The sequence below is a fragment of the Balaenoptera musculus genome, chromosome 10, assembly GCF_009873245.2.
Source record: "Balaenoptera musculus isolate JJ_BM4_2016_0621 chromosome 10, mBalMus1.pri.v3, whole genome shotgun sequence".
Lineage (NCBI taxonomy): Eukaryota > Metazoa > Chordata > Mammalia > Artiodactyla > Balaenopteridae > Balaenoptera > Balaenoptera musculus.
In genome coordinates, this window is record NC_045794.1 from 81535598 (window position 1) to 81548796 (window position 13199).

The window sequence follows — 13199 nt, forward strand, 5'->3', positions numbered from 1 at the left end:
TCTGCTTCCTAACACAACATTGTAAATCAACCATACTCTAATAAAATTAAAAAAACAAAAACAAAAAAACTCTGCGTCAACTCAAGGTCACTTAAAACAAAAATCTCCCGCCACAAACCTAAATCATCTGGAAAGCATGAAAAGTCCTGGCAAACTATGTTCAACAGGTCACCATCACTAAAACTGGAAGCGAATTTTGTTTCATTTATTCTAAACCATTTGCTGTTTTCAGTGACGAAAAGAGTCCAAGGCGCCCAGAATGGATAATGTGAGGAGTAACAGGCTGGGTATTTTCACACCTGCAGGTGACTGTAGGAGGGGAAATCTTTTCTCACCTTGAAGTAATATTTGAGAGGAAATTAATGAACAGCTCCTCGTTAGTATAGTGGTTAGTATCCCCGCCTGTCACGCGGGAGACCGGGGTTCAATTCCCCGACGGGGAGAATGACTCACTTTTACTAACCACTACTACTATTTCCCGCGTAATTCAACTGCCCGGCCTGGCTGACAAACACAACATGCGGATATTTTTTATAAGTGCGTCTTTTCAAAATGGTAACTTTTAAGCTTAATGCTCACCGTGAGATAAAAGCCAACTCTGAGAGTAGACGCTTTACACTGTTGTCAGAAGGGTTAAGAAGGACGAAAACGCTCGTCAAAAACCCACTGCTCGCTCCCAGCCGGTAGCTGACGCTAGCTGGCAAAGGCCTACGCATGCGCAGTAGCGCCCGGGCAAATTCCAAACGGAGGTCACGAACTCAGCCCACAGAACGGGGAGGGGGTGGGGAAGATGAGAGCCGAGTCTCCGCCCCTAGCCCGGCAGGTTAGAACGGAAATCGCTTGCAGAAGAAGAGGAAGGACTGGTTTCCTTTGACCCTGGAGACTCGACTAAAAGGGGAGCTCCATTCTCCCGCCTCTGCTAGTTCCATCCTAGCCTAGGTAGAGGCATAGCTGTGAGGAAAATCTTGGCACTAAAAGAATCAGTCTCCAGTCTGACCTAAACTGGTTGGAAGGGCAGGGAGAGAATGGAAGAAAAGGCGAGGCGTGCCCGGAAGAGACGCCATGTTACCGGAGTCCTAAGAAATTGCGCGAGCCACAGCCCAGCAGGACCTCGTGGCGCAACGGTAGCGCGTCTGACTCCAGATCAGAAGGCTGCGTGTTCGAATCACGTCGGGGTCACGGCTTTTATTTTTAGGCCCACTGGTTTCTATAAAGCTAGATGTATTCCCGCCATTTTTTGAAAATACCTTTGATTTTAGGTTAAATCTTCCTCGTCCAAATGTTATCCCAGTAATCCTTAGTCTGCAAAAAGACAAGGATCACTATATATCGTGAAACGTTAAGGCTGATTTCTTTTTTTTTTTTTTTAATGTTTGGCCTTGTGAGTTCTCTGTCATTCAAAGTGCATAATGCATAGATGTGGGCTATTACTGTTGTGCATTCGTGGGCATATCAGCCCATGGTGGTCCTTAACAGGAAACATACAATACATATACCGTACAAGCTGTTTTTCCAAAAACAATTTTAGACCCGTTTGCCTTCGGCAAGCAAGTCCAACAGGGTACAATTTCTAACTTTGTGTAATAGTTTACATGCTTTAGCCCATGTGCCAGGCACTGTAAACAACCCTGCAACGTGTGCACATTGTACACGCTTACGGATGAAACTGTGGCACACAGAAGAATAGTTACCCACCCAAGACTCTGAACCGCGTGACTGACCCCAGATCCCACTCTTTACTAAATGTTTTATAATAAAGGTGGAAACAAACTGTTGAAAGAACTTGGTAGAAGCCATTGGACCTAAGTGATACCAATGCATCTTTTATATTTTCACTAACTAATGCGAGTGGTGATAAATCAGGTACCACTTTCAACTATTAATCTCTCAAAGCAGGGAGCAAAGTTTACTCATTCACCTTTGTAAGCTCCAGGACTCTTAGTACTGAATAGCGCCTTAACAGGCATGTGTCAAATATCTGTTGTACAAAAAATGAATAGCAAGACTAGGAGAAATTTTTTTTTTTTTATTGGATATGTTCCATGGAAGTCACCAAGTTTTCCTGCTCAGTATTTTGAAAATAGCAAATATTAATTTCTTATGTTTCAACCTAATATAGCATTGGAAATTGTGTTTTTATTCTGTGTAGTTTGTTCTTCCCTTTCTTTTTTGGTTGGATTGAGATTAGATCCCCCATTTCAACAGATATTTATGGACCACTGATACTGTGATAAACACTGAGGAAAAGGATACACAGAGTGAAAGTGGAGTTTTTTTGGAGCAGCAGGAAAAAGATACATTAAGTAACCAAACACCATAATATGTTGGGGTGAGTGCCATGAGAGTAGCATGAACAGAGTGGTGTGAGGGTGCTAAAATAGGGACATTAACTCTGCCTTGGGTAGTTCAGAAAGTCCTCATAAAGGAAGATCTTGAAAAATAATGAAAGTTTCTTTGTGACTTTAAGGTTCATCCAATGAACATACATAAATGCCTTCTATGAGTCAAGGTCACCCTGTGATCTGACTTCGTCAACTATAAAAGTAGAGGTTTATATGTATTACCTTGCTAGGGCCACCATAGCAAAATACCACAGACTGGGTAGCTTAAACAACAGAAATTTTCTGACCGTTCTGAAGGCTAGAAGTCCAAGATCAATGTGAGAGCATGGTTGGTTTCTTCTAAGGCCTGTCCTTGGCTCATAGATGGCCACCTTCTTGTTGTGTTCTCACATGGTCTTTCCTCTGTACACACACTTGCCTAGTGTCTCTCTGTGTGTCCAAGTTTCCTCTTACAAGGACACCAGTCAGATTGTATTAGGACCCATTTTAGCGGCTTCATTTTAGCTTAATCACCTCTTAAAAGGCCTCATCTCCAAATACAGCCACATTTTGAGGTAGCGGGGGAGTAAAGCAATATATATATATGTCATTATTAATAGTGCTATAGCTCTAAAATTGTCACTTCACAGGTTCCAGCTTCTTTACCAAGGCTGGACATTTGTAGTTTCTCAGAATGACCCATTTGCTAACTTGCTGTAACTCTGAAATGACCCAAAATCCAACACTTCATTTTAACTTAAACCTCTACAATCATTATATAGTAATGATATAAGGAAAGAGGCTCTGGAATACACAAATTCATATTTGAATTCCCAAATCCCGACACTTAATAGCTCTGTGATTTTGTTCTATTTCACTAAAAAGTTTCCAGTCTATCATTTATTCATACAAGTGGATTTATCCACTAGTACAGAATGCACTGAGCATTTATCTCACTTGTTTAATAAGCTTTCTCTTTTGAATTATTTTTAATCATTTACCTAAGACTGATGTACTCTGGATAAACTGATAAAATGGAGCCTTTGGAAATGAAAACTGAAAAACAGATTCTGAATTCTGATAAGTCAAGTGATTCCCCAATTTCTCACACTAATTCAAAGTAGTTATGATTATAAATCGTAAGTAGTTATGATTATAAAGTAGAAAAGTAGTTATGATTATAAAATCATATGTGTTCATTGTAGAAATCTTGGGAAATACAGAAAAACATAGGGAAGAAAAGAAAAATCACCTGTCCCCATCACCTAGAGGAAACTACTACAAACATTCTGGTCTATATTCATGTAGTCCATTTAAATATACACATATCCATACACATTTCAGTTCTTTATAGAACTGAGATCTTACTCTAACATGGGTCTCTTTTTCTATTTGTATTTTACTTACTGCTGTGTTGTAAACATTCTCTCATATTCTTAAATAAATGTCAAGAACATGATTTTCATGACCATGTAGTATTTCATCAACTGCTGTTTGAGGTGACATCCTTAAATTCACAACCAAGTCCTATACAAAACAGGATATGAAAAATAAAAAAGTCATCTGTATGTTAATAACATTAAGAACTCCAAAAAGGGAAATGAAGGCAGTTATCAAGTGTTTTAGGAAAAAAAAAAAGTTTTGGAAGAGTTTTCTGACAAAGTAATAGCATAATTTAAAAAAAGAAAATCTGTGGCTTCACATAGAAATATCCTTCCACTGTTTCCCAAAGTTTTGGTTACCAGAGCTGTAACATCTTAAAGATTTTTTTTAAACCTAATACCTGTTTCAACATAAAAGATAATTAAAATGTTTGTTATATTGGATGAATGTAACACAAAATAAAACATCGTCTTTTTTTTTTTAATTCAGAAATTTCACAGGAGATGACTGAAAGAATCAAGCCCTTCAGAAGGACAGAAGGGTAAGATCCAGAGTACAACTGGTGGAATTCACTCTGATAGAAGGACACCACTTCAATTTAAACAAGAAAGATGCAAGAGAAAATGAGTGCAGATTTGACCGTCTGAAGTTGAGGCATTCCTACAGATGGTTTCTATTTTCTCAAGTATGAAGCAAGGTTACCAGCTGAAAATGGGGAGAGGTACGGGCAAGGGATGTGAGCAATTTGAGAAGTGAAGATATGAATGGTTAATCCAGAGAATGAAGAGCTTTGTCAGCCAGTGTCGAGTGCTCCTGTGAGGTCTGAGGTCATGAATTAAAACCAGTTGTTGTATGATTTTTCTCCAGCAATCTTTGCTACTTGGGCGCAAGCAGTGAGAAAGTTTGTTCCAGCAAGGTTCAGTCCCAGCAAAGTTGAGGCTCTTCCAAGCAAGAAAGATAGAGACATTGGAGTAAGAGAGTTGAAAATGTTCGCAAAAGAGTGATTACATGGATTGATCAGGGGATCTACTTCAGTTGAGTTGGAATGATTATATGACAGCAGGAGCAGGATAATAGGTTTTTCTCTAAAGTGTTGGGGTTAATGAATTGGAGGTCAGTGAGAATACGATAAATGAGCTGAGGAAAAGAGGCTAGTGATTGACAATTGGGATGCTTGAAATTGAGATTTAGAAGGTAAAACAGCTATTGATGACAGGGTTCAGAGTCTTACCACTGGAGTGGACGGATGAGATGGAATAGAGGAACAAGTTGTTGGAGATGAAGAGGTCAAAGACCTAAGAGGCCCAATGTCAGTGTTACATGGGCCGTCTGTAAGAATGCTGAATTCACACAGAACGTAGACAAAAGGGATGGTGAGGAAAACTTAGAGCATGGAGCAATGGTCTAATTTCTGAGGGAGATTGGCCAGAGGTTGAGAAATTATAGCAGTAAAGAGGATGAGGTGTGATTTATGATGATATGAACTTCAAATGTTTTTGAAGGAGGAAAGAGGAGAAATCTTTGGAAGTGGCAACCAGAAACAAAGAGGCCACCCAAACTCTGTAGCCCAACCTCTCGGCCTTAAGGTACATAAGAGTATGAAAAAAAACAAAAAAACAAACCTCTGCTTCGGAGCTCTACAGCAGAGTTAAAAGCAAAATTACCTTCACCACTAAAAATAGTGGTGCTGGGGATATACCTGGATGCATCTAGGATAATTCCGAGTCTGAATTTGATAACTCATGGCTTTGTGGATGATGTAGAAAGTCAATCTCACTGTCTGATAGCTTCTGACATCAACCATGTCTCCTGACAAATGTAGAATCTGCAAGTAACCTCCTTTTGATAGTGTCCAGGGATAAGAAAAGGAGAGAGAATTAATGAGAGGGAATGAAAATGTTTTTACTCAGGGAACATTGATTTCAGGCATCTAGAATGCAGTTCTTTGTGAATTATGTTATCTTTAATGTTGGCCTGTAGCGCATAGTACTGTGTATATTTAAAAGAACTTTCAGAAGACATACAGATGGCCAACACACACTGAAAAGGTGCTCAACATCACTAATCATTAGGGAAATGCAAATCGAAACCACAGCAAGATACCATCTCACACCTGTCAAAAGGGCTATTATCAAAAGACAAGTATTGGCAAGGATGTGGAGAAAAGGGAATTCTCGTGCACTATTTATGAGAATGTAAACTGGTGCAGCCACTATGGAAAACAGTATGAAGGTTCCTCAAAAAATTAAAAATAGAACTACCATATGATCTAGCAATTCCATTTCTAGGTATTTATCTGAAGAAAACAAAAATACTAATTCAAAAAGATGTATGTACCCCTATATGTTTATTGCAGCATCGTTTACAACATCGAAGATATGGAAGCAAAATAAGTGTCCCTCCATAGGTGAATGGATAAAGAAAATGTGATATACATTGATAGGCATAGACACAGACACAGACACACACACACACACACACACTGGAATATTACTCAGCCATAAAAAAAATGAAATCTTGCCATTTGCAGCAACATGGATGTACCTGGGGGGTATTAGGCTAAGTGAAATAAGTCAGACAGGAGAAATACCGTATGATTTCACTTCCATGTGGAATCTGAAAAACAAAACAAATGGACAAACAAAACAGAAACAGACTCTCAGATACAGTGAACAAACTGGTGGTTGCCATAGGGGAAGGGGATTATGAGGTACAAACTTCCAACTATAAGATAAATAAGTCATGGGGATGTAATGTACACATAAGGGAATAGTCAAAAATATTTTAACAACTTTGTATGGTGATCATTTCATAAAGCATAAAAATATAGAATCACGGTTGTACACTTGAAACTAATAAATATTGTATTGATATGTTTATAACTCAATCAGAAATAAAAATAAAATATAACAACTTTCAGACTCAACAGGTGATTTTTTTTTTTTTTTTTTTTGCTTATGGTAAAAAGTAGGATTACACTGCCTGGAAAATTTCTGGTACAAAGGCCCTATGAAAAAAGCAGAGTTCCAGCGCAGCACCCTCAGATGTCCCTCCAGGTGGCTCTGTGATTCCAGCATTGTACTCCACTGGCATCAAATTTACGTAGATTATTATTTTCAAAGTGTCAGTGATGCCTCCTCCTCCTCTGAAGATCCACTTCAGGAACCTAGCTGCCCAGGTATCCTCAGACCACAGGGCAGCTATCAGAGCCTGGAGATCCTTCTATGTACTCCACCCTTGTCAGATCAAATGTAGCCCTGGTAACTCTGACCCTTTTCAGTTAGAGCGGCAAAACCTACCTCTTAAAAACTGTTAGTACAGTCATGCCAGAGCCAACCCCTTCAACTAGCAAGGTAACGATTTAACAGGATAACTTGCTAATTCAAATAGGATAGAATAAACCCGTTAACTGTGGCCTTGCAGATATTCTGCTCAGGACTTTTGCCTTGTGCATAATTTGAGACTATACTGGAAGAAATAACTGAACTGTGCCAGGCACACTGCCTGGGACCATCCCACACTCATTGACTACATTTATGGGGTTACCAGTCACTGCGAAATCATGGTCGTTCGCCTGTCAGCTCAGTTCATCATCTGAAGATGAAACCCTTGCTTCTGTACCCAGTGAAGCTGGGGGTGGGTAGGTAATGGTTAAAGTAACTCCTACACAGCCACCTAAAGACCTACGAAACAACTGGCTAATTAAAATACAATTTTAATTTTGCATTTCTGATCTGAATACTATTGCTCAAATATATGTAAATATTGATGTTTTTAGAAAATAATTAGTAAAATTGCCTCTAGGAAAATAGACTATCGTTAAAAGAAATGTCTCCTCAATTTCTAAAAATAAAATGGCTTAATTCATAGGAAACATTTTTAGTATTTCCAGTAAATTTACTGGAACTTAAACAATCATGCAGAAATCAGATAAACTTTTTTTTTTAAGTATCTTATAAAGCATAGTTTGGAGGTCAGAATCTGGGGAAATGATTAAGACACCCTAAATCCAAGGTCAGTTTCTTTCTTTCCTTGGAAGAAAATATCTTGAAACATATAAATTCGAAAGGTATGCAAACGTTTGTCATTTATGGTATTTGTTTTCAGGAAGACATTTTTATTGTAAAATTTCTGAGACTCCACCAGGTTTTAACTCGGATCCGTAATAGGGGTTTGATTAGGGTTTCCGGCCTAATTATTAGTCACTAGGCTTCCCCTAAGATTAAAATCTAGAATGCACCTGTCTCAGTTGTCAGTTATCCATTAAGGAATTCCTAAATCATTTCATTTCGTTGTATTATGAAGCATTAGGTTTAAGTTACGGGTAAGATACTTACGGGTGGAGGGATCCAACCCAGAGACGGCTCTGAACAAAATGCAGTTGAGCCCCAAATAACTAAATGAAATAATTTAGAAAGGCCCCAACCTTCTTTAGGGTAAGAGGCAAGAGCAATATTTGGCAATACAATTTCGTCACAAATTCAAGGGTACTTCAAAGTGCCCCGTAGTCGAGGTCTGGCTTTTTCCGAATTTCGGGAACAAAAGAAGCGTTCGCAAGCAGAGACGGGGATTTAACTGCCCACTCTCCCCTTGCCTCCCCCAAGTAAATCAAATCGAGGAAGATGAGCGTCCACATGCACGCCTCGCTCCTTTTCTTTCCCTTCAGGGCTAGCGTTTGGGGAGGAAAGGCTGCGGCTATTCTTCGGTGAACTAGTGTCCCGGAATTGAGAGAGGCCCAGCCCGGGTCCTCGCAGCTGCCGTGAAATCCGGCCCGTTCGCCGGCGACCGACCCCGGAGAGAAAAGCTGCTTCTCCAGCAGGGGGAGGGAGAGGAAACGGCGCACAAAAAGCAGTAAGACTTGTCCCTTATCGCCATCCTAAGAAAAAAGATGGGAAAAAGGGAAACAGGAACAAGCCACGCGCCGGAGCTCCCGCCCGATCGGCTTTTAAACTGCGTTTCCACCACCTCTAGCAGGGCGCCGCGGCTAATGGAACCCGCGCGAGGCGTCCCGCCAATCACCGCCGCGCTTCCTCCGGCCGCGGGCCAATGGCGGCGCTCGTTCTTGGGGCGTGGGCGAAGAGGCTGCTCTCTCTTGGCCGTGGGGTGTGCGCTGGGGTTCGTGCGGATTCCTGGCTTGGCTGCGCTGGGCCCCGCTTGTTCTGCAGGGGCTTTTGTGTCCGGCGTTGGCTTGGCTTTGTGTGCGCGAGTTTCCGCTGTGCTCCGCGGCGCAAGTCCCGGCCGGGAGCTGTGAGACTCGGAGGCGGTAGCGCGGCCCCCCCCCCCCCCGCCGGGCGAGGAGCGAGCGCGCCGGCGTGAGCGGCGAGTGCGAGGGCTGCGGGGAAGGGGATTCGTCGCCGCCGCCGAGATGCCGGAGTTCCTGGAAGACCCCTCGGTCCTGACGAAAGAGAAGTTGAAGAGTGAGTTGGTCGCCAACAATGTGACGCTCCCGGCCGGGGAGCAGCGCAAAGACGTGTACGTGCAGCTGTACCTGCAGCACCTCACGGCGCGCAACCGGCAGCCGCTCGCTGCCGGCGCCAACAGCAAGGGGCCCCCGGACTTCTCCAGCGACGAAGAGCGCGAACCTACCCCGGTCCTGGGCTCCGGGGCCGCCGCCGCGGGCCGCAGCCGCGCCGCCGTCGGCAGGGTAAGGACGCACGGCCGGAGCCACAAAGGCGGGCGTTCAGCGGTGGGCGCTCCCCGCCCCCCCACCGCCGCGCGCTCTCAGCCCTCCCTCGGGCCTCCTCGGCGGCGGGGCTATCCCCCCACCCTCCCGGGGAGCTGGCATCTGGGTCTGCGGGCTCTCGGGCTCTGAGAGGGAAGGGCGCTGGAGAGGAGAGCCCCGAAGTTAGGGTCGCGAGGCGCGCGTTTTAGCCGCGGTGTGTCGGGGGGTGTGAAGTTGGCGTTTGCTCTCGGGTTGCGCGCGGGTGATGGGCGCGCGCAGGCAGCTCTGTGTCCCTGGACGCCCGGCCGCCGGGAGTGGGCAGCTGGACGGAGACTTCCCTGCCCTTTTCGAAAGCCCTAAGGAGGGTCAGTTCGAAATGGCTACAGGTTACGTTCGAGCGTTTTCCCGCTTTATTAACCGAAATGACTAGTAACCGGGTGTCAGAGCGCTCCCTGGAGGGCAATTTGTGACATACTGATACCTAACCAAAATTTGAAATAAAGAAATTCCCGCCTTTTTATGTTTTTTGCATATGGAGGGCTTTTTGAACGGTTTATGTTTTTCTTGTTTGTGTTACTCCTTTCCAGCAGCAGGCCGTCTTTTGGCGGGGCAGCGTTACTCTAAATTAAACGAGCATTTTCAAATACATCTTTGAGCGGTTATCACAGACGCTCAAATATTTTAAAATTCTAGTTACTTAGGGCTTGGGTTTTAGGGGTTTTTGGGGTTGTTTTTCCTTTTGGTATATTTGCATGAAGAAAAGAGAAGCTTCGGATTCAGGAGAAATGTTTATTTCATGACATTCTGCTCTGTCAGTGTTGCAATTTGGGATATCTAATCCCGGGTAAATTCAGATTGGCTCCAGCAAATGCATATTTCGTTTGAGAATAGTTTGGGTTTTGTTCTGTGGGGTTTTATGTGCTACTAGTATGAATCTGCCTGTTTATCAGGCTTCAAATCATAATAGAATGTAGTTAAAACTAGTGACTGGTGTAAAGTACAGTGCTTTGTAAAACATTGAAAGTGGAGTTTAGAGTTGTACTGATTACTAGTATAACTTAAAATGACTGCTTCTTTCAAAGTTATCTTAACTTCAGTTTTAAAAAATTTATCCATTGTATTTTCTGGACTACCCAGATGGAAATGAAGGAAAGATATAATAGACACATGTGGATTTAATTAAATCTTAGCCTGAGCTTTAGAAAAATTGAAAACCTTATGTCTTAAATCGATGCATGGCACATAGTAGTGCCAAATAAATATTGGTTTGGTAAGTAAAAGATCAATCGCACCTTCTTGTTTCTCATGTCTTGTTTTTGGATTTGAAGAAAGCCACTGTACTCCATAATAATAATAAGAAATAATAATAAGAAATTTATTTTTGAAATACAGTATATCCCTTACCTGTTTCTCCCCAACCCCTCTGAAAATGAAAGTAATATTCAAACTATTTTAGTAAAAATTTGGTTGAAAATGAAATATCTTCCATTTAAATCAGCACACTTTTTTTTTAAGTCTTCTATAGAACCTTATGTTGGTCTCCTGTGCAAATGTATCATTCTTGAGCTGTGGAAGTATTTGGCTGTATGTTTATGATAGGATTATTCATTCTTATTTTGATGGATGATTCGCTGTCGACAGAAACAGCTATCTCGGTTTTGATGTTTTTCCTTCAACTTTTTCAAAGAGGGTATGTCCCAGTCTACCCTGTGTTCTTTGGGGTGTAAGAAGACCTGAATGTAAAATTTTAAAATTTTAGTTCAATTATCCAACATTTTTGAGTTCCTATCATGCGCTCTTAACTGCAGGAATTTGATTTCTGCAGACCTGCCAACCACCATAGTTAATTTTTTAAGAGAACCTCCTATGTCCAGTAGCGTGTATCTCAATGTTTGAATCCATATAGATATCAACTGTGTCAAAGACAGCTTTAAGTTTTTTCTACCTTGTGTATTTAAAACTCAAAAACGTGTACCCTGGGCTGGGTGCAGTGGTGTCAACAACTTGAAAAAGTTAATAGTGGTAGTTGGTCAGTAACGTCATTTTCTGCTTTAAAGCACATTAAGTAAAAATGAGTCCTAATATAACTAAGGAGTCTGATAAATTTTTTTATCAGGCATAGGAAAAAATATATTGAATTTATAAGAAAACAACCTTAGACCGTTTATAATAATTGGTATATAAAATTATTCTCCTTTTATATGTACAGTGTTTTATGTTCTAGTCATTGTTAGCCCCATGTGTAATAACAATATAGAGTCACATTTTTTAAAGAATATTTATGATCTAGGAGAAAGCCAAATTATGTTTGACAGTTTCAGATAAGGCAGATTTTTTTAAATGGTGAATTTTTAACATTTTAAAACAAATCAAACATTAACATGGATTTGGCCAAGGACATAGCATATATCTTCGATTTAAGCATGGGTTTATGAAGAGTATTTTTAACTAAAGGAGAAATTGTTTCATTTCAGCCATTGCCATGGTCAGGTACACTTGGTGTGATAGGACAAAATACTTGCATGTTCAAAATTTGGTTTTAGTTTTTAGTTTTCTTATTTCTATGCTTTTTATGCATCTTGATGGTAACCAGTATTTTCCAGTGATGAAATTATCAGCATTGTCAACACAAAAATAAACATTTACATACAGAGTTGATGGTCTGCCTTTTAGTTCCAGGGTGCAAAGCAGTGTAGCTGTTTGGAATCCATTGGAGCATAGCATTCTTGAATGGTCTGATCTGATGAATTATGAATTCTTAACAGGAAATATTTAATGACATGGAACAGAACAGTAAAGAGTATGTTGGGTAGTAAAAGTTAAATCATAAATTGACCACTGTATTCTACAGTAAGGTGTTAAGTGTACAGACCTCTGAATCAGAATTATAGATTCAAATTCCAGTTCTGCCCTTATTCAGATGACCTCGAACAAAGAGCATTGCCTATCAGATGCTCAGTTTTCATCTGAAATAGGAATAATCTAATAGCTACTTAGAGGATTACATGAGGTTGCATTTGTGAAGATGTCTAGTGCTCAGCAACTACAGCACATATTAGCTATTACAACATGTGGTTTCTGAATTTTGTTGTCTTTATTTAATGCCAGAACAATACAGTGCTACCATAATGTATTCAGAAGTGGATGGGGTAAGTTTGTGAAAGTGACGTATATGTAAAGTCTGCTCAAATGTTACCATATAACTGGGTATGCAGATTGCCTGAGTTACATGAACAACTTTGGACTTGTTTCCTCTCTTGTAAAATGGGGATATTAGTATCTATTGCATACGATTTTTAGGATTCAATAAGTTAATACATATAAGGCACTTAGAACACAATTTGGTATATAAATGCTCAATAGAATCTGCTCTGTAGTAATAATTAGTTACACTTCAGCATCTTTGCTACTAATGGTAGAGATTTAAATAAGAGTGGTTCATAGGTGATATCACAGAACTTTTGGATTTTAAAGTTGAAAAAGAAATTAGAGATCATCTGGTAGTTGGGAAGAAACTGGAGAACAGTGCCTGGCACATAGCTGGTACTTGGTATTTTGACTGAAGGAAACTAAGAGATTACATGATTTGCTTAAAGGAACAAAGCTCTCTGGAGGCAGAAATCATTACAACTAATGGCTCCTTCTTCCTGGTTGAAACTGCTGGCTTGATAAATATGTATACTCCCAATTTTTATTCTTATTAAATTTGATATTTCATAGAATGGCATTACTTTTCTGGAGCTTTTCTCCATAAAAATAAAACTCAGGTGGCCCATTACGAGCACCTGCTCTATTTGACTTACCTTATGCCAGTTTATTGGCCTTTACTTAAA

At 40.8% G+C, this 13199-nt stretch overlaps 1 protein-coding gene and 2 non-coding genes across 6 annotated transcripts in view; all 3 read left to right on the forward strand.

Annotated features, from left to right (window-relative positions):
- Positions 1-371: 371 nt before the first annotated feature.
- Positions 372-443, forward strand: TRNAD-GUC. The gene has a single exon. It is a non-coding gene; the product is annotated as a tRNA-Asp (tRNA).
- Positions 444-1107: 664 nt separating this feature from the next.
- On the forward strand, positions 1108-1179 carry TRNAW-CCA. Its single transcript has one exon. It is a non-coding gene; the product is annotated as a tRNA-Trp (tRNA).
- Positions 1180-7764: 6585 nt separating this feature from the next.
- The window catches only part of TMPO (thymopoietin), a 28689-nt gene continuing 23254 nt past the window's right edge, over positions 7765-13199 (forward strand). For 2 of the 4 annotated variants that reach the window (XM_036865482.1, XM_036865485.1), the window contains exon 1: positions 7839-9348. In XM_036865482.1, the coding sequence (XP_036721377.1) occupies positions 9070-9348 (279 nt within the window). In that variant the 5' untranslated portion in view covers positions 7839-9069. Of the gene's footprint in view, positions 9349-13199 lie in introns of all 4 variants that reach the window. The other 2 variants (XM_036865481.1, XM_036865484.1) reach the window with 2 other exon arrangements.